General features: G+C 44.7%; 1 protein-coding gene across 6 annotated transcripts in view; it reads right to left on the bottom strand.

The window, feature by feature from the left end:
• GPR161 (G protein-coupled receptor 161) overlaps positions 1-26484 on the bottom strand; it is a 71330-nt gene extending 44846 nt beyond the window's left edge. For 2 of the 6 annotated variants that reach the window (XR_002642797.2, XM_022560110.2), the window contains exon 1: positions 320-25108. Coding sequence is in view for 4 of the 6 variants with exons in the window: in XM_022560110.2 (XP_022415818.1) it covers positions 320-774 (455 nt within the window). In the remaining 2 variants the exon portion in view is untranslated. Of the gene's footprint in view, positions 1-319; positions 25110-25170; positions 25296-25817 lie in introns of those variants that run through there. The other 4 variants (XM_089911554.1, XM_089911550.1, XM_030759832.2 and 1 more) reach the window with 4 other exon arrangements.
• Positions 26485-27647: the final 1163 nt, after the last annotated feature.

Here is a 27647-nt window from a genome sequence, read left to right as displayed (position 1 = left end):
GCACAGAATGTGGCATCTTAGTTCCCTGACCAGGGATCGAACCCACGTCCCCTGCAGCTGGAAGCGCAGAGTCTTAACCACTAGACCACCAGGGAAGTCCCCAACTACATGCAAGCTGCACCAGATAAAATCAGAGGTGCTCTGGTTGAGGGGATACAAGAAGAGGCAGAACTCTGCTTTCTCACCCTCCCCAGCACAGACGTGACACCCTCCCGAGGAACTGAGGCAGCTTGGAGGGCACAGCCCACATGATCTCTCAGGTTCCCCCTTCACCCACACTCCTAAACCCTTCGATTCTCTGAGTGTGATGCAAGCTTACCGGTCGACGGCGATGACCCCAAGGGTGAGCATGCTGGCCGAGCTGATAAGCAGGTAGAGGAGGGCCGAGAAGTTGCACCAGACCACACCGAAGATCCATTCCCTCCGAACGGAGCTGGTCGCCACGAAAGGCAGCACCAGCACGGACAGCAGGAAGTTGGACAGGGTCAGGCTGAAGACGAACTTGTTGCTGAGGGTGAGGAGGTAGGACTTCCTGTACAAGGTGACCACGATTACCAGGTTGCCCAGGCAGACGAAAATGGTGATGACGACAATGGCGACGAACTCGGTGACGACGACGCCCCCTTGGCCACCGTCCTCCTCGGTGAGGTTACTCAGCTCCTTCCTGTGGCTGAGGGAGGAGTTGAAGCTCATGGTCAGTGCGCCTCGGCGGGGGCTGGGCAGAGCATGCTGGACGACTGGAAAGACAAGACCCAGAGACAGGAGAGCAGTCATCAATCCATAGCATGTGCACTTTACAGAAGAGCTGAAGAGGCCCCAGGTCACCCAGCCAGTCGTCTCCACGTAAGCTCTACAGAAGTGGCCAGCTTTCTACAACCGACTTTCTATGCGACTCACTGTGTCCCTGTGAACGATGTGTTCCCCCAATCTATCTATTTATTTATTTATCTAACTTTTGGCTGCGTTGGGTCTTCGTTGCTGCATGCGGGCTTTCTCTAGTTGCAGCGAGCGGGGGCCTCTCTTGTTGCAGAGCACAGGCTCTAGGCGCACGGGCTTCAGTAGTTGTGGCTCACAGGCTCCAGAGCGCAGGTTCAGTAGTTGTGGCACATGGGCTTAGTTGCTCCGCGGCATGTGGGACCTTCCCACACCAGGGCTCGAACCCGTGTCCCCTGCATTGGCAGGTGAGCTCTCAACCACTGAGCCACCAGGGAAGTCCACTCCCGCTCCCCGAGTCTAAACCACCCTATCCATTCTCCCCAGGACCAGTGGTTCAAAACCTTTAATGTACCTAAGAATCACCTGCAGTACCAGCTCGAAAAGCTGATTCTTGGGCTCCATCCCTAGAGATGTCTGGTCCCAGAGAACAGAAGTACAGCCTAGGAGTCTGCATTTTAGACAACCACAGGGCAGGTGATTCTGATTCAGTCCACCTGGGCTAGGCGGACTGCTGCTTTTGACTCCTGCAATGCAGGGTGGACCCTGAACCAGCAGCATCAGTATCACCCGGCGCTTACTAGAGACGCAGAATCTCCTGCCCACCTCTGAACTGCTGAATCAGAACCTAAACGTTAATGCCGTCCCCAGTTGATTCATGTGCCCATTCAAGTTGGACAATAAGATTAGCACAGGAATCATTCTGAGATCCCTAAGCAGGGTTTAAACAAGTACAGTTCATACTGAGGCGTCACTATGCTCTCATCAGCCACGGTGAGGGAGGGCAAGGAGCTGACACTAATGGTAAATGGGTAAGAGGAGGCACAGTTTGAGGTCTTCGCCCACAAACACCGTTCTCAACAAGGGGCAGTCCCTGCTCTTGGGACGCTGGCTCCGGATCTTGCTGAAAACTCAAGGTTGACACATTTTAACATTCAGTCCTACAGACGAATGTTTCTCCAAAAGTTTCATCTACTTGAATCAGCCAAAAAAAATCCCACAGATCACTTTCCCCACCTGCTCTTGTTCCCAGCAAAGAGAATACACCGGAAAGGAAGGAAAGATTGCTTTCCCCGAGCCAGAAAGCAAGAACCCTGGTGCCCAGACTGCCTACACACAGCAGCAGAGCGTTCCCGACAGCGCCCGCCTGACCTGGCACCTCTGTCCAGACACCTTTGGCCATAGGGAGCTGGTAGGTGAGGAAGGCGGCTCTTCCTCTTCCCAGCAGCCCTAAAGGCCAGTTAGAAAGTCTCCCTTTACCAACAGGCGCACTCGTAGGTCACAACCACAGATGCTGCGAGCTTGAGTAACATCAAATAATTCTAATCCCTCCTCCCCTTGACAGCCTTCAAATACTTCACAGGTTACTTGCTTTCTTTTCTCCAGATTAAAACTCCCAGGTTCCTGATGTGACTTCTAGACTCTTTACTAACTCAGACTCCCTGCTTTGGACTTGCCCATGGATGTCAACGACCCTCTTGATTTGTGGACCCCAAGACTGAACGTACCGTTCTGGACATGGTCTAGTAAGTGCATAAAGGGGCAATTTTCTCCATGATCAGGATAATCTTCTGATACTATTCACTCTAGGAGTGCATTTTCTTTTGGCAACCATATTACCCTGCTGGACTTACATAAATGTGTGGTCAATTAAAACCCAAAGTTTACACACATTTGAGTTTCTGTGAAGGCAGGTGTCCCCAGGCTTAAATGTACGGCATTAGTGTTTTTAAGCCTAAACACAAAACGTTATGTCTACTAAATTTTACTTTGTGCCTTTTGGCCCGTATTTCCAGGCTGCTAAAATATTCTGAATTTTGATTCAGTTATGCAAAATACGTTAGGTACCCTAGCTTCGTGCAGTAAATATACTTTAGAATTATGCCTTCTATGTCTGTGTCTTTGTAAGCTTATTTCTGGGTTTTGCTTTTATTTTTTGAGTTCTGAATTTTGTTCACTCTTATAAGTAAATTATTAACTGGTGTCTCAAAATAAAGTCCTACATAAGCATGTTATGCTTAACTGCCTAAGTGATAACAGTGTGGTAAAGAAAACAAATTCTGAATCGTTAGACAAATGACAAAATGGGAGAAAATATTTAAAACATATCACAGGACTAATCATTCTACGTTAAAAATAAAGAGAGAGAAAAAGATAGAAAAGTGAGTAAAAGACATTTTAAAAAAGTGTAACGATATGAGATGACGGATGTTAACTAAATTTATAGTGGTAATCTTTTTGCAATATACACGTATATCAAACCATCATGTTGTACATCTGAAATTATACAATGTTATGTGTCAATTATATCTCAATAAAACTAGAAAAAAAAGACAGAGTTCACAGAAAAAGATATACCAATTGTACTTAAACACATGAAAAGATGCCCCATTTCTTCAAAATAAGAGGAATGCACTTTAAAACTACACTGAGGTACCATTTCTTTCCTTTCATGCCACTAAAGATTCAAAAGCTTGGCAACCATCACTGCCGGTGCGGCTGGGAGGAAGCAGGCATTCTCCAACGCTCCACATGGGAACGCAAAATGTAACAGCCCTAGGGAGGGGGATTTGGCAATACCTAACCAAGCTACACAGGCACAGAGCCTTTGATCCAGCAATTCCATTTCTAGATATTTATCCTGAAGACATAAGTTCGTAATATTAAGTAACAGATGCCCATGGTTATTTTATTCATTGAGGCAGTAGTTGTTATAAAAAGAAAATATGTGAGAAAAAGGGGGAAATAAAAATACATTTGCCCATAAAATATACATAAATACATGCTTACTTATACAAAAAGAAAAATAGGAAAGATAACCAGAAACAAAGATACAGATGGAAGTGGACTTCTCTCAGTATGTTTTTACAGTTTTGCCTTTTGAACCAAGTAAATATTTTACATACTAAAAAAGTTAAATAAAAATGGATGCAAAAAGTAGATATAAAATTGACTGCAAACTGAAAAAAAATAAGGCTAAGTATATATTAGATTGATAACATAATCATACAGAGAAAATAATTAAGTCAAGTAGCTTTTAAATATGATATTTTGACTGTAAACTCTTAATGGCATATATTGTAAAGACAAGAGAACTAAGTTTACTTAGTAGGTTAGATGTTGTTAATGGTGTTTTAAGTTTACAATTCTTTTGAGTGTACAGCAACTGAGTATACATGCTTATGTTGGGAAACACATTTCTAATCATGGGAGAAAGGAGATATGAATTACAGAATAGAGAAAGGTGAAGAAGAACCCTGTGGTGTTAGCTTGGTTATTGCAGGCATCAGTATGAAATCACTCTTCAAATATAAATATAAAAACAGGTTCGGGGCTTCCCTGGTGGAGCAGTGGTTGAGAGTCCACCTGCCGATGCAGGGGACACGGGTTCGTGCCCCGGTCCGGGAAGATCCCACATGCCGCGGAGTGGCTGGGCCCGTGAGCCATGGCCGCGGAGCCTGCGCGTCCGGAGCCTGTGCTCTGCAACAGGAGAGGCCACAAAAGTGAGAGGCCCACATACCGCAAAAAAAAAAAAAAAAAAAAAAAACAGGTTCAAGGAAATTTCCCAGAATGCAGTCAGAAAAATTAAGAAATTAAAAATATAATATAGAAGGCAAATGAGAGAATGAACAGAAAGTACTTTATAAGGTATAATTACTTTTCCCAAGCAAAGCATAGTGTTGCCCTAATATGTCTTGTAATCACCAGCATGCTCCTCTTTATCCCCAATGGACTGTCCCTGGGAGTGAGGACGAACCATGCCTTTCATAAAAACAGAGTACAGTTAAATATGGTTAAAACAGTATTTTTTACATTATGTGACTTTTACCACAATAAAAAAAAGAATGTAAAAAAAACCCTACTTTTTGCCATGTGCAACAACATAGATGGACTTGGAATCTATTACACTAAGTGAAATAAGTCAGAGAAAGACAGATACTATATGTTATCACTTATATGTGGAATCTAAAAATTAAAACAAATTAATGAATATAATGAAAAAGAAGCCAACTCAGATATAGAGAACTAGTGGTTACCATGGGGATAGCGGAGGAACAGGGCAATATAGGGCTAAGGAATTAAGAGGTACAAACTATTAGGTATAAAATTAGCTACAAGGATATATTGTACAACACGGGGAATATAGCCAATATTTTGTCATAACTATAAATGGAGTACAACATTTAAAACCATGAATCACTATTTTGTACACCCGTAACATATATAATATTGTACAGCAATTATACATCAATAAAATAAACACAAATAAAAGAAAAAAAATTTTTAATAAAGAAAAAAGGCAAATGAGACAGTGAACAGGAAGAACTTTATAAGGTATAATTACTTTACCCAAGCAAAGCAGTGTTTCTCACTTATTATGGGAATCATTTCTGGGAACGTGGTGAACTCAGCTGATGGAAACACCTTTCCTACTCCAAATTCATAGAAAGGCTGGGTTAAATATGACCCAAAATTTAAAAAAAAAACAAAAACCCAACCTTGGAAAAAGAAAGGGAAATCCATAGGTAACAGAAACAGAGAGAAAACTCAAAGCCAGAGTTGTAATCTCACAACTGTGGCCAAAAGGGTATTAGACCTAGTTCAAGACCTCTAGGGCTGAGGGTTTTTTTTTTGCAGTACGCGGGCCTCTCACTGTTGTGGCCTCTCCCGCTGCGGAGCACAGGCTCCGGACGCGCAGGCTCAGCGGCCATGGCTCACGGGCCCAGCCACTCCGCGGCACGTGGGATCTTCCCGGACCGGGGCACGAACCCGTGTCCCCTGCATCGGCAGGTGGACTCTCAGCCACTGCGCCACCAGGGAAGCCCTGGGCTGAGATTTTTTATGTGGGAGGATGACTTTGGGTTCCACAAGGCAGAGAACTGGAACCAATATCCTGCCTAAAGAGTGGGTTCTAGAAGGGCTGCCTCCTCCATGAAAAAGAATCAGAAAAACTCCTCTTACTGGCAAAGGGAAGTGGCAAAAACAGTCATCTACCTGAAGCTCTGGGTGGAGCACTAAAGTTTTTTTCCATGAGAAATCAAACACTGAGACATGTGCCATGCTGATGAGGGTACCAAGTTTATAAATTCTGCGTGGTGCAGAAATCCAAGCTAATAAATTCATGCAAAAATTAATGCTGGCCAAAGTAAACACAAAATGGCTCTGTAGTGAATTTCCACACTCACAAAACCAACATTTAATGAAAGTGAGTGCACAGCATTTGCCATGAGGGAGAATCCACAAAACAAAAACCAGGAGAATTGACATTCCCAGAACCTGAATTAATAGAAAAATATAAAAGAGACCATAATATAAATACAGTTAAAAGCTTTAAAAGGAAAAGAGGTAGAAACCATAATGAAAGAATAAGACATCATGAAAAAAATAATAAGCAACTGTGAAAAAGAACCAAATAGAAATCCTAGAACTTAAAATTTTAGCTAACAAAATGTAAAACTCAATGGGTATGCAGAGCAGCAGATTTAGCTAAAGACAAAGATGGTGAACTGGAAAACAGCTCTGAGGAAGTTACCCAGAATGCAACAAAAAAAAGATTAAGAAAATGAAAATATGAAATAAAAGTCAAGATACATGAAGAGCAGGTTAAGAAGATTCAACGTATGTTCGAAAGAAGTGGCATCAGGAGAGATTAGAGAGAAAGGGTAGCAGATACTGTTGGGTGCCTATCCAGCGACCAGTGTCAGGTTTTTTTCCCTTACTGGCAGACCTCTGACTTTGTTTTGGTGTCCAATCCTCCTCCAGTGACTCAGAGAAGGCTGATCGGATCCCTGGTTCTCAGAGTCCTGAGTGGGCTAAACAAATCATTGTGTTGCCTTTCTCCTTGCAATTCTGGCATATTAGTCAGGAGCAGAAGTCAGTGGATTTCTGGGAAAAGCTGCTTTGATCTCACAAAGGCACTAGAGAGCACAGAGCTGTGGCAGCCACCTTGGGATCATTAGAGGTGCGAGGCCAACATGCTGAGCATGGCAAAGAAGAAAGCCCGGATCCCTGAGCTGCTGAATCAGCAAATCCGGAAGTCACCTTCATCCTGGCTTCTGGTTATGCAAAGTAATACATTTGTAAAAATTATTTTTAAAGCTATTTTCAGTTAGGTGTCTGTTACTTGAGTCAAAAGCATCCAACTTACATTAGGGTGGACCTACACTGCCTACATTAAGGTTGATGCATTATTTAGAGGTATAATTGAACATTTTCTAGAATTAAAGAAACACATGAGTCCTTAGAACAAAAGAGCATATCAAGTTCTAAGGATAAGTCAGAAAATGTCTATACCAAGGTGCATCACAACGAAAAATGACAAACACTAAGATAAAGAGAAAATGGTAAAAACAAATTTTCTGGGTTTCCCTGGTGGCGCGGTGGTTGGGAGTCCACCTGCCGATGCTGGGGACACAGGTTCGTGCCCCGGTCCAGGAAGATCCCACATGCCGCGGAGCGGCTAGGCCCGTGAGCCATGGCCGCTGAGCCTGCGCATCCGGAGCCTGTGCTCCGCAACGGGAGAGGACACAGCAGTGAGAGGCCCGCGTACCGCAAAAAAAAAAAAAAAAAAAAATTCCTATACAGAAGTAACAATTAGATAAACAGCAGGCTCTTCTTTTGAAGAAAACAGTGGAATAATCTCTTGGAAGTGCTAAGGAAAAGAACTCTTGCCTTAAAGTTCTATAATACCATTCAAGAAAGGGCACAATATAGTTTTGAGGCAAGCAGAGACTGAATGTTTACTAATCACTCCTTATTGAATGATCCCCTTAAAGATACAATTCATGAAGGAAACTGAATCCAGAAATAAGGAAAAGAAAATGGTAACTATATGGATGAATCTAAAATCAGAACTGCAAACAATTAAATTTTAAAAGTTAAACATCGACAACAAATTTTATAAAAATAGCTAACTTGGGAGCTTTGAAAATAAGAGGAAATTAAAACACTAAGCAAAATGGGAGCTCTTAGAGGTATGACTGGAGTAAAAATATTCCAAGTTACTTTGTACTCAGGGCAGACTTGGTTATGGCTGTTTTCCCAGCACCTGGACAAGTGCCTAGCACATAGTAGGTAACTCAATAATTATTTGTTGATGAATGACTAGCCTTCAAAACTCGGTCATTGTTAAGTTGAATATGAGTGTTAACATTATAAAGGTAGCCACTAAAAGAATAAAAATAGGATGCAAAACTTTCAATCCAAAATGTGGGGGGGGAAGGAATAAAGTATTACTTGACCTGGTGGCTCTCTAGTGGCCCTATTAGCAGGGACACCAGTGAACGCCAGAATCAGAGAGCCCAGGGCTGAGTGCTATCCTTGAGGTCCTCAGCTACAGCCCTCTCCGGGAGGCGCGGGGGAATGTGGTCAAAGAGCTGACCACCCAGGGAAACCCAAAGCCCCAGCCTCTGCCAGGAGGCCTGGAGAGGGAAAGGCACAAGCCCCAGCAAATTCCCCAGGGGTGTACTTTAACAAGAGAGAGGATGTGGAGTGTCCCAGCCAGGGAAGGCTTCCTGGCAGGCGGCCAGCTTACCCAGGGCCCATTTGAATGGAAGCAAATTCAAGTGTGACTCACATTACCACTCTCCTGGCCAGTGCTGCTGCCAGACACGAAGGTGTTTCAGACTCCCACACTCTCCACGTCCTGCCATGACCAAATAAATCACTTTACACCACTGGAACATGACTGAGGTTTGAATAAATGTATCGGAAATTATTCCTGGGAAAGAGAGCCAGCCCTCTCAGTCAGGTCACCAGGGAAGGCTGGACGTGCGGGTCCTTGTCTTTACTGTCACGGTTCCAAGTATCAGTCAGTCCTCTTTGGGAACTGCCTTCAGTTCTCTTGAATATTCCCACAGACGGTGACACGTCTGCTGGATTAGACTGGCAACAGCTTCAAGTCATTCAAAGCCAAATCTTGTCACTCGAGGGAGTGATCAATATCATTTTGGGTTAACAAACAAGGCAACACTATAGAATATTGAGACAGGTATCTATTGTGTTTTATAAACTGGCCTGCATGCTAATTCCCCAGAAATAATTCTAGAAATGCCTTGCTTTGCAAAAACAGAATTACTACAATATAAAGGTGGATGCCCTCGCTTTCCCTTATTTAATTGTATAAATTTGGATATGTTCTAGTCCCACCTCATATTTTTACCTAGAACTCTGATTTTCATTGACTTATAGTGGACTTTTTTCCTGCTCATATGGCTGTTACCCTATACTTGTCAGAGGTTGTGTGGCATGGTGGTTAAGTGTATAGACTCTGAAGTCTGCCTGGGTTTGAAGCCCAGCTCCTGTAAAAAAGAACAGTGTGTTTATTTGTATCAAGCACCTAGAACAGTGTCTGGCACACGGTGAGCCTTCACTTCATACTATGGCTTCTATCTGAAGCATTCACCCTGATTTTACTTCGGGAGAGGACACTTCCCGTATTCTTAGGCCATGGTCACATGACCCAGGACTTTGGCTGGAACAGCCAGAGGACAGACTAGCCTACCATGGGGTTGGCAGGCTGATACCATGAGCCTGGGGCTGCAGCAGCTGGCCATCTTGGACACTACATGGAAAGTGCTTACAGGCAAATAAAGGTGAGAGAATGAGAGAGAGAAGGAGAAAGGGGGAAAGAGAGAAAGAGAGCAAGAGAGAAAAAGAAGGGGGCAGGGAGAACATGCAACGAATCCATTCACAAATGCTGGTGAAATAATGTGTGATTCTGAATTTTCTTGTTCTCAGTTACATGAGCTGGTGAATTTTCTCCTTCACTTATGCTAATTTGGCAGGGTTTCTGGCACTTGCAACTTAAAGAATCCTGACTGATACTCTGATACGCCATGATCTGCATATAACACGTCAAGACCCCACCTCTTTGGACACTGGTACCAGGAACCTTCCCTTTCTCAAGATTAGGCCGACTCCTCAGCACAGCTCTACCTTCCTCAGCCTCCTGCTAGAGACCTTCTTAACCTTTTCTTCTCACCACGGACAACGCCATGGAACCATGGACCCTAGTATGGTGGAGTTTCTTCATATGGAAGCATAGAGAAGCTTTTCACCCCCCAGAGTATACGTAGTCTCTTGGGGATCAGGTGGTCCGTGACCCAGTCAATAAGCCACTGCAAGGAAAAGGAGGCCTCACTCACCTGCACAATGCCCATTACAAATGGGGCCATCAAAGGGGCGGCCTGAGAGTCCACAGACAGCAGGCCCAGGCTTGGGTTTGTGTTGGGAGACCATGCTGGTCAGAGGATGCAGGACTCTTGGCACCTAACAAGGGCGCTGGACACGACAAGACATAACCGACCTCTTCAAAAGTCTTCTCCAGAGCAAATCATTTCTTTTAGTGAAAGGTTCTCTTCTGATATCCTTAAATATACCCAATCAGGGTAGTGGCTCACTTCCTCCTCTGTGGCCTCCCATTTTTATGAAGAGCTGAGCACCCTAAAAGCCGGGACCACCAGATGCCCTCTTCTAAAGAAATCACATGCCAACAGGTAGGTACGTAAGATGCTCAAATAAACAACTCTCCAGGTGAGGAAATGTTCCTAAGACACCACTTCAAATAAGTTCAGGTGAGGTCACTGTGATGCTATGTTGGCCATATTCTCAGGGGCTCTTCATCTCAGCACCTCAAAGCATTTTATACACATCAATCACCAGCTGGAGCAGTTGAGGGGGTGGAGGTGGGAGGAAGGTTCAAATAACCATTTGATTTGCATGAAGGTAACTGAGAGAGACAGTGAATCCCCCATCCCGCCCACAAACCAGACCACACAACTCGTTGAGAGCCGGAAAGAGATCACAGAATCCCTGGTCTCCTTCCCTGCATTCCCTCCATCCTTCTCTGGCACACACATGAAAGTTGTTCCAAAGATGGTGGGTGCAGCGACTCAGCCTCTGCAACCCCAGAGGGATGTCCCCACCCAGCCAGTCCAGGGTCTGTTACAATGTACAGTGCTTTGCTCTTGTCCCCACAAGGGCACCATAAACCTAGTAACTTCCTGGTTTGAAACCTTTCACTTCACCTGTAAAGCTGGTCCAAGCCCTGGTCTGTTTGGGAACATGCACCAGAAGGTGGAAAAGAAGCTAGAATCAGAACCCTAGCGGCCTTATGGTCCTTCTCTGAATTCTTGGTTTGCCAGTGGGAGAGACCTGGCCTTGGTCCCCTCTGTATGTACTTTATCAACATTACCAACCTCCAAAACTTCCTTCAGCAGGGACTGAAAGTCTGGAGGCTGGGGCTCTTCACTGACCATGACCCTGTCCACAAGGGCGTCAGCCATGACTCTGTCAAATGTCTTTCCAAAACCAAGCTCTTGCTACTCAGCAAAAACATTTCCCAAGGCTCAGTCCTTGATCCATTCCTTTCTCCCTATGTCCTTGAGAATCTTACCCATTTCCAAAGTGTTGTTTAACTATTATTAACTAATGATAATCAGTATTGGCAAAACAGTATGCAACATACAATGTAATTTTACATACATTGTTTCACTTCATCTTCTGAATAACTTTTAGAGGAAGGAATCACTCTTCTCCCTGTTTCAGAGAAGCAATACAACATGTGGTTAAGAGCACGAACTCTGGAACTAGAGAGCCTGGGTTCAAATCCCAGCTCCAATACTTACTGGCCTCTGTGACCTTGACATGTTACCTAACCTCTCTGGGCATAGCTCCCCACTCTGTCAAATGGAGATAATACTCCTTGCTCAGGAGTAAGTACCTCATAGGGTTGGTGGACGAAATCAATGAGTTAATATTTATACAGTGCTTAGAATAGAGTTTGGTACCACGTAAGTGTTTGTTAAATGAATAAAATGGGAACACTGAGGCTCAGAAAGGTTAAGTGCCCAGTTCAACAGAGCATTAGGTAGTAGCTCTCCAACTTGGTTCTGTGACTGTGAGACTACCTTCAATCCATCTACTCACCACAGCAGATAAGATTTGACATGGTGTGGCCTCATCTAAATTCCAGACTTCTCACCCACCAACCCCTTCATGTACGTTCCGCTCCAGCCAGCTGTGCTTACGTGTTTCCATTTCCAATTTGTTCTGGCTTCTGCCTATTCCCTAGTCGGAATACTCTCCCGGTTTGTGGAATGAGTGAATAAAGATTTATGAAGTCTAAAATGTATTATTGATCTATTGGTCTAATAACTTGATTGAAGAGAGAAAGAAAGAAATAAGTGTGTACAGGCGGTGAGGCTTTAAAGCAATACAAAAAATATAACAAGTCAGAACATTGGATTTGGCAATGATTTCTTGGATATGACACCAAAGGCACAGGCACAAAAGAAAAAACTGACAAACCGGACTTCATGAAAACTTTTTAAATTTGTGCATCAAAAGATACCATGAACAGAGTAGAAAAGCAACCCACAGATTGAGAGGAAATATTTGCAAATCATATATATGACTAGAAATTAGTGTTCAGAATATATTGAGAACTCCTAAAATTCAACAACAACAAAAAAGAACAACTCACATCCAAGAAAGATATACAACTGTCCAATAAGCACATGAAAAGATGCCCAACATCAATGATGATTAGGAAAAGTAAATCAAAACTACAATGAGATACCACCTCACACTCATTAGGATGGCTACGGTCCAAAACAAAAACCAAAACCGAGAAAATAATAAGTGCTGGTGAAGATGCAGAGAAACTGGTACCCTTGTACACTGTTGGTGGGAACGTAAAACAGTACAGCCATTGTGGAAACCAGTACAGCAGCTTCTCAAAAAATTAAACACAGAACTATCATATGATCCAGGAATTCCGCTTCTGGTTATATGCCCAAAATAGCTGACAGCAAGATCTCAAAGAGCTATTTGTACACCACGTTCATAGTGGCATTATTCACAGTAGCTACAACATGAAAGCCACCCAAGGGTGCACTGACTGATGAGCTGATAAGCAAAATACGGTATGTCCACATAAAAGAATATTATTCAGCCTTAAAAAGGAAGGAAATTCTGACATATGCTACAACATGGATGAACTCTGAGGACATCATGTGAAAGTGAAATAAGCCAGCCACAAAAAGACAAATATTGTATGATTCTACTTATATGAGGTACTTACAAGTAGTCAAAATCATAGAGATGGAAAGTTGAATGGTGGTTGCCAGGGCCTGGTGGGAGGGGGACAGGGCGAGCTGTCTAATGGGTTTAGTTTCACAAGGTGAAAAGAATTCTGGAGATGCACGGTGGTAATGATTGCACCATATAAGTGTATTAATACCACTGAACTGTGCGCTTAAAAATGGCTCAGGTGGTAAATTTTATGTTAGGTATATTTTACAGCAATAAAAAAATGTTGGAAAAATATACCAGGGTACCTTCTCTTTAACTTCTCTCCCCACGGGGTTTGGAGAGTCATGAAATGAAGGAAGTCAGCTGACTTCACGGCATCTCCCCCGCTGATGAAGAAGAGAAGAACCTCAGACGGCACGTAGAGTAACCTTTTCCTGCATCGGATGAGGAAACACAGGCTACGTCTGCCCTGGATTATTCCTCACTAGGGACTAGTCCGGCAGTGACTTCCAAGGTAAACCCACTGAGTAAAATGATTCATCGTGCTGCACTGTCCCCAGATGACATGGTAAAGCAAAACTCAACTTTTTGTTCATCAAACTTCTCTGGTGCAGTTTTTGTCGTAGAATGTGAGGAACACTCAGTACTAAGCCAAGCTGGACTCTGAGCCACGGACTGTCTGTTGACTTTTTTTCAAAGGGCCACTGGCCTCTCTCCCAGGCCTCCCCCAGCGATACTGAAAGCGGCCATCATTGCCCTTGTGTTTCCCGGTGAACACGGATGGGGAGGGTCCACTTCGGCCTCCCAGAAAATCCACAAAATACCGGCTGAAGTCATGGTGAAGACAACTCACTCAGGGGCAGTCTTAAGCCCCTGCAGAAAAGCTCTTTAGGGAAAGGGAGGGAAAGCAGTGGCGGGCTGACCACAGCTCTCTGGGGAGGGCCTTAGCAGCCTGAAGGTCGGGCCGGATCTCACTACAGAAATAGCTTTCCCAGCTGCACGCGAGGCAGCCATCTTTCCTTTGACAGCCACTGGACACCAGCCTGGACCACGCTACTCCCCTGGGTGGGAGAAGAGCAGAAACGCCAGCTTTCCCAGGGCAGGCTCAGAAAAGCCTCCACCTCCACAGACACTGGCCCATGGCCAGCCTGCCTGGAACTGGGATCCCAGCAAATCCCAAAGGCAAAGCTGGGTTGGACCAGGTCAGACCTGCCCTAGGCTGTTCTAAGTCTACCTGGCGCTGATGCCAGAAGTGGCTATGGTGATTCACGGGGCAACTGGACCAAGGGTCTGGTTAGGAGGCCGTGCTCAGGCAGAGAAGCCAATGCCATTCCCTGGAGCTCCCAACTGGCTACTCAACATCTCCACTTGGATGGCATGGGCACCACAAGCCTAACATGTCCAAAACCAGACTTCAAGTCCTTTGCCTCTCAAACCTGCTCTTCCCATATCTCTTCATCTCATGTTACGGTACCCCCATCCTTCCAGTTGCTCAGACCCTAACTTTGGAGTCACTCCTGACTCCTCACTTTCTCTCACATCTCCTATCTGGTCCATTACCAAATCTACTGGCTCTGCTTTTGAAATGTGTCTAGAATTCAACTATGTCTTACTATCTCCGCTACCATCACTGTGGTCCAGGCTACATTATGTCTTCTCTGGGTTATTAGAATAGCTTTCTCACTAGTCTACCTGCATCTGCCATTGCCCCCCCTCCTCAACGCATCAACCAGAGTGAGCTGGTTAAAACAGAGGTCAAAACACATGAACAAGTCACTGCTTCACTCAAAACCCCAAAAGGATTCTCAGAGGTCAAAACACATGAACAAGTCACTGCTTCACTCAAAACCCCAAAAGGATTCTCATGTCACTCAGAATAAGCCCTGCAGCTTCCTACATGATCTGGCTCTCCATTACTGGTCCAACTTATAATCAAAATTACCTTTTTACTGCCATTCTGATGACACTGGCCTCCTCACCATTTCTCAGACACATCAAGCATGTGTCTACCTCAGGGCCTTTGCACTTGCTGTTTCCTATGCCTAGAATGGCTTCACCACACATATCTTTGTAGGTTGCTCTCTCATTTCCTTTAGGCCTTAATTTATATCACCTTTAAAGCAAATCCTTCCCAGTTCACACTACCTAACATTTCATACCCCATACTTCATGGCCCCATTCCCTTTTTTACTTTTTCTCTTTAGTGCATATGTGTGTACTTATTTATCTTGTTAATGTCTTTCCCTTTCACTGGACTGTAGGCTCCCTGAAATTGAGAAATTTTTGGCCTATAAATTTTGGGGTCAGCATTTAGAACAGTGCCTGGCAAACAGTAGGTGCCCAATATTTGTGATAAATAAGTGAATACATGCATAAAAAATGGGACACTGAACATCTTGGCACACTAGGCATTTCTTGCCTTCAGAGAATTATTTTTGCAGATGTAGCAAACTATTACACTAATAAACTATTAAACTATTCATTATCCAGTCAATATCCATTCTCCCCTTTCCCCTATCAACAGAACCCTCACTTGATGTGGGACATCAAATGCACCTACAAAAATAAACTCACTTGCACAGAGCTTCAGTGGCCATTAGATCCAGTTCCAGTCAACAGAAGTCTACAAGGCGGTGGAAAGCTATCCATTTCCTGACAAAAAGACACAAACTCAAGCTGTGGCTTCTACCCTTTTCCCTCCCCCTTTCTCCTGACTAGAACTCAAACCCAGTGCTTGAAGGTGAAGCAGCCATCTTTTGACCAGGTGGCTGGATGTCCCATGCAATGCAGAGCAGAAAGACTACAGTAGCCCAAATCAGCTACTGAGTTGTAAAGCCACTGTGTCCAGCCACGGCTAGTCAACCCCTTACTGGCTAAGTCCTTGGAGTAGGGTTTCCTTTACATGCTGTGAAAGCTATCCTAAATTGACACTTAGGTCAAAGGTGAGAAGAGATGCTGAGGAAGGCAAACCATGCTGTGCATAAATATTATGGTGCAAAAAAAAATTTGCTGGTACGGATTGGTGCTATAGGGTCTCCATTTATCCACCCATCCCCTTCTCCCATCTACCCCTGTTGCATTCCCCTTGACCCTAAGGTGCAAACAACCCTATAACCCTAACTTGTTCACCCTTTTCCATGATAACTCTATATACAATCAAAGATTCTAATCATTAGAAAGAGAGGGTCTCCATAAAAAAGAATGAAACATTGCCATTTGCAGCAACATGGATGGACCTAGAGATGATCATACTGAGCGAAGTAAGCCAGACAGAAAAAGACAACTATTATACGATATTACTTATATGTGGAATCTAAAAAAAATAATACAAATGAACTTATTTATAAACCAGACTCACAGATATAGAAAACAAACTTATGGTTACCAAAGGTGAAAGAGGAGGGGAGAGATAAATTAGGAGTACGGGATTAACAAATACACACCACTATATATAAAATAAACAGCAAAGGTTTACTGTATAGCATAGGGAACTATATTCAATATCTTGTAATAACCTATAATGGAAAAGAATTTGAATATACATATATTGATATATGTACAACTGAATCACTTTGCTGTACACCTGAAACTAACACAATATTGTAAATCAACTACACTTCAATTAAAAAAAAAAAGAAAAAGAGAGGGCCTCCAGTAACAACTTCCCCTCCAAAACTGCACTAAAACCCAAGCTAATCCTTCGAAATGCCTCATTCTGGATAGGCGAGTTTTATGAATCGGTGGGCCTTTATCACCTTAAGACATCAAAACTTTTTGTTTCAAGCCTTTAGGCAAAATTCATGAAAATTCATCATACATTTCCCTATATTTTAAAACAAAGTATACAAAACATAACGATTTTCATGATGACTCAAGGTCAGTAAATGCCAAGATAAATGAAATTTTGACCTTACAGATCAGTGCTAATGTAACTGCTTTCATTTAAAATCTTAGAGAAGACTGTTCAGCTTCCCACTCAGCTGGTGGGTTATCACTGTGAGATGTTCATGATTTGAAACACAGTGATTCCCTCAAGTTGGATAAGGGTAATGTTATTTCCTGTTGTACCAAGTGTGCCTTGCATATTGTTTCTTTTTGAAACTTTCTCTGCAACTTGTTTCAACCTTTGGTGGCCCTTTTCCCTATACAGAGTATAATTACCTGTAGTTTTCCTTGCCAAGCTAAGGAAAGGTTTATGTAAAGTAGGGGCTGATATCCTGAGGGGGGGCTTCAGTGCAAAGTTCTCCAGGTATGGCTTCTGTCATACAAATGTCATCTCCTCCTGCACCTTTGGGGAGGGTTGATTTTCTACTTCTCAGCACTCTGCCAGATAAGTGACATGCTAACTGTATTTATATGGCTCAGGTGAGTAACTGTGGCATTTTCCAGAAAAACAACGACCCTTGAAACAGCTCAGAGCTCTCCATTTAACTTTAATATTTTTTTAAGTGGTAAGAGGAAAACTGCGAATTTAAAAGCAAGATTGTCGAGTCCTATTGGATTCTATACCACCAGAAAGACAGATATGTAAGTGCAGACAAATCTGTTATATAGTGAAGGACTGACATTAGAATCTTCCAAAAGGCTAAGTCTAAAGAATATGAATTTTGAAGAGACTATAGCTATATTTGTAGAAGATATTTGCACAGGCTTCCATAACAAGGTAGAGTTTTACTATTTCTCAGCTACCTTGCTTCCCTCTTATTTTTATTTCCTCTATAAACTAACCTATCACACATCCTCTAAGTCAGGCATTCCCAAACTCCAGTTGGCAGTTACTGTTTGTAGACCAAATAAATGATGTCTCACACATATGCCAACTATTATTCTTCAAATGTCTATATATGCTGTTGTGGTCAATAAAATTTGAATTCATTTTTTACATTGTTATTGATTCACAGCAGCTTTCTGTAATTAAGCATTTTCTTTTCTCCAACTGAAGTGATACTGAAAGGGCAGGTGGACCCACAGAGCCTGGCAGAGCTTGGAGACGCCCAGGCCACTATCATAGCCCAGGCCACCTACCCCCTTATTGACACTTATATGAATAACATCTGGCTGCAGGTCCTTACATCTACTGTAAGAGGAAAAGTCTCAAGAAGCCTTTCTGGAACATTCCATCCCCACAATGACCCTGACCACACCTTATATCTAGTTCTTCTTTTATATTTTCAGACACGCACGTCTTAGCACAAGTTTTTATTTTAGGTGAGGATGCTTTCCCCTGCAGATGGATTATAAATTCTTCTTCGGTTTCCCCTTTGAATTCCCAACAGCACTTTGCATGTGGGAGAAGATAAATATTTTATATTCTCCCTACTCATTAACATCTACTTTGATCTGATAGTCAATAGAAAGAACATGTTTTTCGGAATCTGGACTGAACCGAGGTTTGAATTTCATGTGACTGTGTATGTCCTAACCTCTCTGAGCCTCAATTTCTCTGAGAGGAACAAGAGAGTGGAATGAACCTACTTCATATAATTATCAAGGGGAATACATGAAGTAACACATGTGAAAGCAGCTAGTGGAGTGGCTGTCGCGAGATAAACTCAAAAACTGTTTAAGAAAGTTATTTAAGACATGGAAAGAAAACTCAATTCTCTTTTCCCCTTCAAATTTTAATTAAATCAAAGAGGTTTCATTTGACCACTTAAGTGGATAAAACAGAGGAGAGAAAAGCTGCATTGCAAGAGACTGCAAAATGGAAGCATCTCTGACTCCACTCGGGGGCTCAGGGCCTGAGAGCTCCGTCCACGCAGAAAAGCACTCAGCTCAGAACTGTGCTGCTCGGTAACCAGTAAGGCAGGTGCTCGCTGACTGAGAAACGTGCAATTTTAATTTACCTCCATCTGCGATGAGGGGAACGGAACTTTCATGCCCACAACCCCTACCCTGAAGGAGCAAATCTCTTTTTTTAAAGCTAAAGAGGGAATCAGGATGGCTGGGAGGGTCTGAAAATGTCCAATCAGAAGATTCTAGATAACAATCAGACTCAGTCACTCCCCCAATATTCTACATCAGTGGTTCTCAAGGAGGGGCGGTTTTGTCCCCATTCCCACCTCAAGGGACATCTGGCAATTTCTGGAGACATCTTTGGTTGTCACATCTCAGGGGATGCTACTGGCATCTAAGGCCAAGGATGCTGCTAAACGTCCCATAATGCACAGGGCAGCCTCCCGCTCACCCCCAGCAAAGAATTACGCAGCCCAAGATGTCAGTGGTGCTGAGGTTGAGAAATCCTGTTCTATAGGAGTAACTGAGTTCATTCTATATTTTACTATTTATCCTTAATAAACAGATGAAGAAAAATAAAACAACTCCCTCCATAAACAAATTCACATAGATGCTCCACGGAGACAAGAAGAGACAGAAGCTATGCTGAGACTTAAGACTTAGATGATTACTTCTATCACAAGATAAACGATGATTACTATGCTAACTGGTTTTACCCTTAATTATTTGTTTTACTCATTATCCTCGTAGAGCCCAGCAAACTAATTAAGCTCATATTGCTAAAACTGAGAATAATATTTTTAAATGGCTTAAAGTGGTATTCCTTCTGAATACATTTTTTTCTGATGACCATGTCTGAGACAGGTGCCATCATATACAGCCCCGAAGAACAGGGGATGTCCCCTCCCTCCCTTACCACATTGCCACTCGTTCCTGGACACTCTTAACTTCCCCCTTCTCATTCCTCACTCAGCTACCCCCAAAAATGTTTAATGAATACCTATTTGGTCCCAGGCTCCCTTTGCAGCTGAGACACAGCACTGAACAAGACGCCAAGATCTCTCCTCTCCTGGAGCTTACGTTCAGGGTGCAGGGGACACAGACAGCAAACATAAATAATAAACAGTAGCAACTTTTGGTTATAAGATTAATACTAGGGATGTAATGTCCAACATAATAAATATAATTAATACAGCCATATGAAAATTGTTGAGAGTAAATCCTAAGAGTTCTCATCACAAAGAAAAACATTTTTTCCCTATTTCTTTATTTTGAATCATATGAGATGATGCATGTTCACTAAACTTATTGTGATAATTATTTCATGAGGCATGTAAGTCAAATCATTATGCTGTACACCTTAAACTTGTACAGTGCTGTATGTCAATTGTATCTCAATCAATCTGGAAAAAATATGAAAGAAATAATCTGATAAAATTAATTAAAATCTAAAAAAATAGACAATAAATAGGTAAACTAATTCCAGAGAGTGGTGGGTGCTATGAAGATAAGTAAAACAGGGTAAAGAGGTGGGGGGAATGGGTGGGTGGGCTGGGAGTGAGGGAGTCAGCAGTCTCTCCAAGGAGCTGACATTTGAGACCAAGAATGATGCAAGGGAATTTCAGGCCAGGGGAAGAGCCCTCTCAAAGGCCCTGAGCCAGAATGAGTTTGGCATGTCCAAGGAATAGCAATGAAGCTGGAGAGGAGTGAGGGAAGAGGAGAATGGCAGACATGGAGACGGTCAGGGGCTGGATTCTGCAGGGTGCTGTGGGCCGTGGTGAGGAGGGTGGATTAGATTCCAGGTGGGATCGGAGGCCCCCGGAGTGATGCATCTGACTCATGTTTTAGAAGGGTTACTCTGCTCCTGGGTGAAGAAGGAACTGCAGGGATCAAGCATGGAGACGGAGACGGAGACAGAGACACCGATCAGGAAGCTGCTGCTACAGCCCAGGTGAGAGATGAAGGCTTGGACCAGGGCTGTGGTAATAGAGATGGTGAGAAGGGATCAAGTTCATTAATCCCCAATATTTGAGAGCTAAACGAGGCCTTAGAAGTAACTCATTCTAACCGTGTTATTTTACGGATGATGAAACTTGAAGGTCCAAAGAGGTGAAGTGAGTTACACATCGTCATATACCTAATTACTGACAAACCCCAGTTTCCTGACTGCCATCACGACACCTGTGCCCTTACCTGGCCATCCCTAGGCCTGCGTGGGGAATGCAGAATACATGTAGGAATATGAACCCTCTAGAAAGTAGTCCCAGTCAAGTCTAAAATAAATGACTACCTTTGCTGAGGGCAAGGTCACCAATGACCTCCTAGCTGAATCCAATGGGTCCTTCCTTGGGGTCTCTCCAGCATCTGACACCTTTGACAACTTTCATTTTTTCCTGAGACTCCCTCTTCCCTTGACTCCCCTGACCCAGCTCTCTCCTGCCTCTCCCCGCTTTGTTCCCTACCAGCCTTATACCTACCTGGAATCATCCTGTCCTCTAAGTGTTACTGTTTCCCAAGATGCCATCTGGGGCACTACTTCTTCCTCTCATCTGCAGAGGAAATTAACTATTTACTTCCCTTCCTTCTCTTCCCCTTGCTCTGTAGTTGCCCCTGAGTTTCCTCTGAAGACTCATCCTTTTCCTCCTCTGAGCTCATGTGCCTTCATGGATGTGACACACCATCGACACCTGGTAAAGAGCACATTCCAAGTCCCTCTGAGCAAATCAGTTTATGAGACGTAACAGGACTGTTGCTGGGATAACTGGGAGAAAGACAGCTTTCCCCCGTCCATTGGATCTGAACCTGCAGCTTCGCCTAGCCATCGCGAGAGGACAGCATGAGACAAGGGGAGGTAAGAAAACAAGTCCTGATCAATCATTTGAACCCTGAACCCATGCCTGAAGCCAAATACAACTCTTGAGCTTTTTAGTGATAAGAGCCAATAACGTTCCTTCTTGCTTACGCCAATTTGAACTGGATTTTCTACGACTTGCAGAAGAAGAGTCCTATTTGATACCTCATCTCTCTGTGTGCTCCGTCTCCATACTCACCAAAACAATGATGACTCCAAAATCTCCATCTATAGCCTAGACAACCCTTGGGGGCTCCAGATTCATATCCACCCACCTAGTAGATGTTTTCCCCCATATGTCACACCCAGACACCTCAGATATAACGTGCAAAATGGAATTCATCATCTCTGCTTCTACCATCTCAATATGCTATTCTTCATGCTTTTCTCTACCCTAGAAAAAAAATCACCACCCACCCAAATCACTCAAGACAGAACCTAGGACATCCTAGACCACTCTTGTCAGATAATCCTGATGGGGCTAAGGCCATGAATGACACTTTCTGTGTGACCTTGGGTAGAGTAATGGACATACCTGAGCTTTGGATTTTCATACAGAATTGCTAGGATTCAATGAGGTAATGTATGTAGAGCAATAAATGTTGGTTGGTTCCATTCCCTATCACAGACATCTAGTGCACCACTAAATCCTAACTCAAAACTTCGTCCTCGGGCTTCCCTGGTGGTGCAGTGGTTGAGAGTCCGCCTGCCGATGCAGGGGACACGGGTTTGTGCCCCGGTCCGGGAAGATCCCACGTGCCGCGGAGCGGCTGGACCCATGAGCCATGGCCGCTGAGCCTGCGTGTCTGGAGCCTGTGCTCCGCAACGGGAGAGGACACAACAGTGAGAGGCCTGCATACCGCAAAAAAAAAACAACAAAAAACTTTGTCCTCACTGCCATTACCCCAGCTCAGAGCCTCACCATCTTTCCCCTGAATGACAATCAGATGTTTCTATCTCATCTTCTTGTCTTTGATCTCACCCTCACTCCAATTTGTCCTCCCCACTGCTACAAGACTGATCATCCCCTACACAAACGTGGTCATGCCATATCATTCTTTGGCATCTGCAGAATCTATTCATTTACAGGACTCTCCACTTCAGCTATACTGAATAAATCACAGTTCTCCAAGTAAGCACTGCTGTTCTCCAGTTCCATGACTTTGTACCTGACAATGGTTCCATTGTCCAGAATGCCCTTTCTCTCTCTATTCTCCCACCTGGAGAAGAGCTCATCCTTAAGACTTGGTGAAAAAAGTCACTGTAAAAATAGAAGGAAATAAACATGCTACACTGGCTAAAGAGGCTCACCAGCAAATTCAAACCTTGACCTCCCCAGTGTCAGAAAGGAGGGAAACTGAAGAAAAGTAAAAGATATAATTTTAAGTATTTTTAGGTGAAAAAAGCAAAGTAGGAATGGAGAGGAAAGAGAAAATTTAGGAAAATTTAATTTTGAGATAGGAGAGGACTTCCGAAAACAGAAAACTTGAAGCCATAGAGAAAAGTCTTGTAGATTTAACCACATAAAAATTAAACACTTCTGCACAATCAAAGGTACAATAAGCTGGGAAGACAAAAAAGGCAAGATATTTGATTTATTAACAAGAAAAGGATTAAAATCCAAAATTTAGAAAAAGCCTCAAAAATTGATGAAATCACCAACAATTCAATGGAAAAATTGTTAAAGGATTTGTTGGGCAATTTGAGGGAGTGTAAATTCATTAAGCTTTTTGTTGTTTTAAGGGTAGACATGGAAGAATCTATCAGCACTTAAAGTGCACATAACTTTGATATTGAGTGGTCTCCAAGATATAGGTTAAATTTTTTTAATTCCATAAGCAGAATGGGGGTATTTAGCATACTACCATATTTATTTTTTTAGAGGAAGAAAACAGAAGATACATTTAATTGGCCTATAGACTCATGGACTGTCTCTAGAAGAATACACAAAAACTGGCAAAATTAGTTGTACCCAAAAAGGGAAATAGAGGGCTAGGGTAGGAGGGAGGTGTTACCTTTTATAGCCTTTGAATGTCATTCTTTATGCATACTACCTATCTCCAAAAAGTAAACCTAAGTAATTAAACAAATTCAATCTCTTTTTCTGCACAGTCTCCAGATCCCAATACACACAGGGAATTCTGCTTAAATAAATGTTTAAAATATACATTCGCTTTGACGCACTAACTCCACTTCTAGGAGTAACTTTTATCCAGAAATACTCTACAAGTACACAGAGACTTATGTACAAGGATGTTCACTATAGAATTGTTTATAATAGATGAAGTTGGAAACAATCTAAAAGTCCCTCAGTAGGAGAATGTTTAAATGAGTTACAGTGCATCTGTACTATGAAATACTATGTAGCCATTAAAAAGAATGACGGGTATCTATGATATTGATATTGGAAGACATCCAAGTCTTACTGTTAAGTCAAAAAAGTAAGTCACAGAGCATATAATTATATATGATCCCCACTTATGTATTTTTAAAGGTATATCCAATATACTAAGGTTGGTCCTAAAGTTGGAAATGCAAATAATATTTTTATCATGTTTTACAATATAACATCAATAAACTATACATTATGTATTCATATTCACCTGTATTTCCAGACTGGGTGAGCATTTATTTCTGCATTGAAAAAGACCTAGAAAATAATACAGGTACAGTGGTTACCTTTCAGATGGAGTTGAGGTGAGGTAGAGGGAACTTTGATTTATTTTCCTATATATTTTTATATAAATCTTTTATAATAACTATATTTTTGAAAAGTTACTACATTCCTGGCATGCTTTCCATTATTTATCCAAGGTCACAGGTTTGTAAGTGGCAGGGCTGGGTGCAGGCTAGCTGACTTCAGACTGTGCTCTTAATACGGTGTGGTCTTACCTGTTACTTGAGTATAAATCAAACACAAACCCAAAGCAAATGCACCTCCAGGTTTTACTCTGGCCACACTGAAAACTCCTTCCTTTATGCTCCCATCGTTCCCTGAACATATCTGCCATGAATGCCATCCTCTGCCCTGCTGTGCACATAAACTGGCCAGCGAAACAGATAACAACTAGTGTGAGCACTCTCTTGGTGTAGGACTAGAATCACAGATGAGATTAGTACTGGCTGAATGAATGAAGTACTGAGTCACCAGGTCAATGCTTCTTCCAAACTCCAGGTAGCACAGAGCGCTATCTCCAACTTGGTTGATGTTTTCTGCTCTCCAAGCAAAACAGCAAGAAGACACCACTTCTCCCCTGCAGTCATGCTTTACTGCATCTCAGAAGGACAGCAAGTACTTCCTAAGGTTGCAGGCTCGCAGTCTGCAGGTCACAACCAGCCTGAACACATAATTTGGTTGCCTGGCACATTTCGAAAAATGTTTTGAATTAGTTGCCAACTTTACAAACATGAAGCTTTCTCCCATGAAAGTTTGCAGCTTCCCCCCAAATCCAGATCAAGCAGTGTGCTGGAACCTTGTCCCACCTGCTCCTGTCTCTTTATGGGAAGGCATGCTCTACACACAGCGCCCCACCCCGCCCCCCCGCCCAGCCCTCCTCCTGCACGCAGGCTTCCTGACAGGCCCCAGCAGCAGAGTTTACATCACAGAACTGTACCTCCTTTGCCTGACATTTAGATCAGTTCCAGCTCAGCCCATTCGGTCCTCCACAGAACCCAAACAAGGAACGCGGCCCCTCTGATCACGCGGCCAGGCCTCGTTCCTGACCCCCGCGGCACAGGGCTGCAACACAAGAGCATGATTTGACTACCTGAGGCTTGGACTTAGTTTCTAAATGCCAAGCAGGCCTCCTTGGGAAAAGTTCCTATTCTTCCCGTCACGGCGCTGGAGCAGTAGGGCAAAAGAACATCCTGAGCTCCAGGAGCCACCTGTGTGATGGAGCCCACGTGAAAAGCACTGCCAAGTCAAAAGACCTGAGTTCAGTCCGGGCTCCTTCCTTGCTGGGCAGAGCACTTCTCTCTTGAGTCTCAGTTTCCTCGCCTGTAAAATGAGCTCACACCATCTTACAGGGCTGTTACGTGAATGAGATTTTAAAGTGTATATAAAAGTGCTTGGAAGCATCTTAGAAGTATAAAATGAGTGTAGACTAAGACAGCAAAAGAGGGGCACGGTGGAGGAAGTGACTGAAATGGGTGGTTGGATCCCAGTTAAAGAGAGCTGGATGAAGAACCGCTGTCTGTACCATCTGAGGTACCTCCCACCTCCTCTCTCTGCTTTGGGGGCCTGGGAAAGGCATTTCCTAACCTGTCTCCGTGGCGCAGTAAGAGGGATGATGAGGGAAAGCCACCTAGTATTTCCCGACGCAGTAGCTCTCGGAAGCTCATTTCCAGGTCCAGGTCACTGGGGAAGAAGAGGCTAGGCGGAATCTGCGCTGGCTGGATGGGGAGGGCGCACGGTGATGCCCATTCCACCGCCACCCCCCAGCCCCCCTCCCTCGCCTGGTGTTATCATTATCCCAATTGGACACATCAAGGAGCTGAAGTCCTTTCCCTCCAAAACCACACCACCTTCCCAGGCAGTAGGATCAAATGACCTGCTCTTGAAAGCACTTTGCAAAACAGATGAAAGGTACAATAAAAAACAAAAATAGTCTCAAAGATGTGAGATAAAGTGATGCCAACAAACCACTGTGTGGTTACTGGAGACCAGACCCTTCTGAAGCGCCCCAGAGCATCCCAGTTAAACAACAGACAATTCTCATCCCACATGCCTTTGTCAAAAGGTTGCACAGGAGTTAAGCTCTGGCCCAGAAGGTGGGCCAAGTGCCCCCAAAGCTAACCGAATCTCCCTCTCGAAGACCTGAGGAACAGAGACGCCTACCCGGCGGCGCTAAGGTGGGCCGAGCGACTTCTGGGCGCATCTTCCACCCTGCTCGAGAGACAGCGCCCTGAGCCCCGACAGAAAAGATGTAGCTCACCTGGTCCTCACGGATTTCAGCTGAGGGTCGAGGCCGCTCTGCCCCACACACCTGTCCCGGAGCGGGGCGTAAAGCCCCTCGGCCCGATCCCTATCAGCCGGGTCGCGGGCCCGCACGAAGGTCTTCCCTTTCCGGGGGTCTCAGAATGGGGCTACGGGCGGCGCCGGAAAAGCGGGGCGGGCTAGTGGGAAGGGCCTCTCAGAAGCCCCTGGCCCCAGGGGAGGGGCGCGCCCCCAAGATCTTCCGACAAAGAGCCCCGGCTCCCCGAAGCAAGACGGAGTGCGCCCGGGAGGACAGTCCCCTACCTCCAAGGGGGCGCGTAGAGAAGCTATGCGCCGTGGGGGCGGGGAGGCGTTGGGGAAGGGGGCGCAGAGACCCCGCCGGGCCTGTGCCCTCGCGCCCTCCCGCCCCGCACAATGAACTCGGCCACGCTCCAACCCTGCCAGCGCCCCCTCCCCGCCCGTGCCCGCGCCCCCGCCCCCGCCGGCGCTCACCCGGGAGCCGACGCCGCGGCAGCTCAGGGCCCCGCCTGGCCGCCTCCCCGCCTCGGCCGCCGCCGCCGCTTCCTTCCTCCCGGCCGCGCTCGGGGACCGGAGGTTTCGGGTTTCACCCCGCCGAGCCCCGCTTCGCTCCTCCCGCCGCCCCGCCACCAGCACGCGGACCCTGCCCGGGCGCAGGCCAAGTAACTTTGCGGCGCTCGCGCCCCTCCTCCGCCCGCGCCGCCCGCCCCTCCTCCGCCGTCCCGGCCCCTCCGCCCGCCGGCCACCCCAGTCCTCCCGCGCCCCGCACCGCCCCACCCGAGCCCCGCGCGCCGCCTCTCCTCCCCGCCCGGGCGCCGCCGCTTCCCATCCCTCACGCCCCTTCCTTCGCGTCTGCCCTCCCTCCCGGCCACTGTTCCGTTTCTTCCCACGATCGGCCTCAGCTGCTGCTCTTTGTCTCGCCCCTACTCTCTCGGCTCGCACCACTGCTCTCCAGTAAACCTTTGTGGTCCCTCCTCGGGCCTTCCCCGATCCCGTTCCTCCGTCCCAGTTCCAGCCGTTGGGACGTCCCCTTTTCCATTTGTCTCTCCATCACGCTTATACTTTCGGATTCTTCCCGTAGGCTCCGCACAGTCCCGTTCTCCTCCTCCAGTCTCGCCGTGGACTCCTGGCATTGCC

Source organism: Delphinapterus leucas, chromosome 1 (assembly GCF_059928025.1).
Source record: "Delphinapterus leucas isolate spDelLeu-1000000601 "Yukka" chromosome 1, BTC_Dleu_Yukka2, whole genome shotgun sequence".
NCBI classification, from domain to species: Eukaryota; Metazoa; Chordata; class Mammalia; order Artiodactyla; family Monodontidae; genus Delphinapterus; species Delphinapterus leucas.
This window is presented reverse-complemented; position numbering and strand designations above follow the sequence as displayed.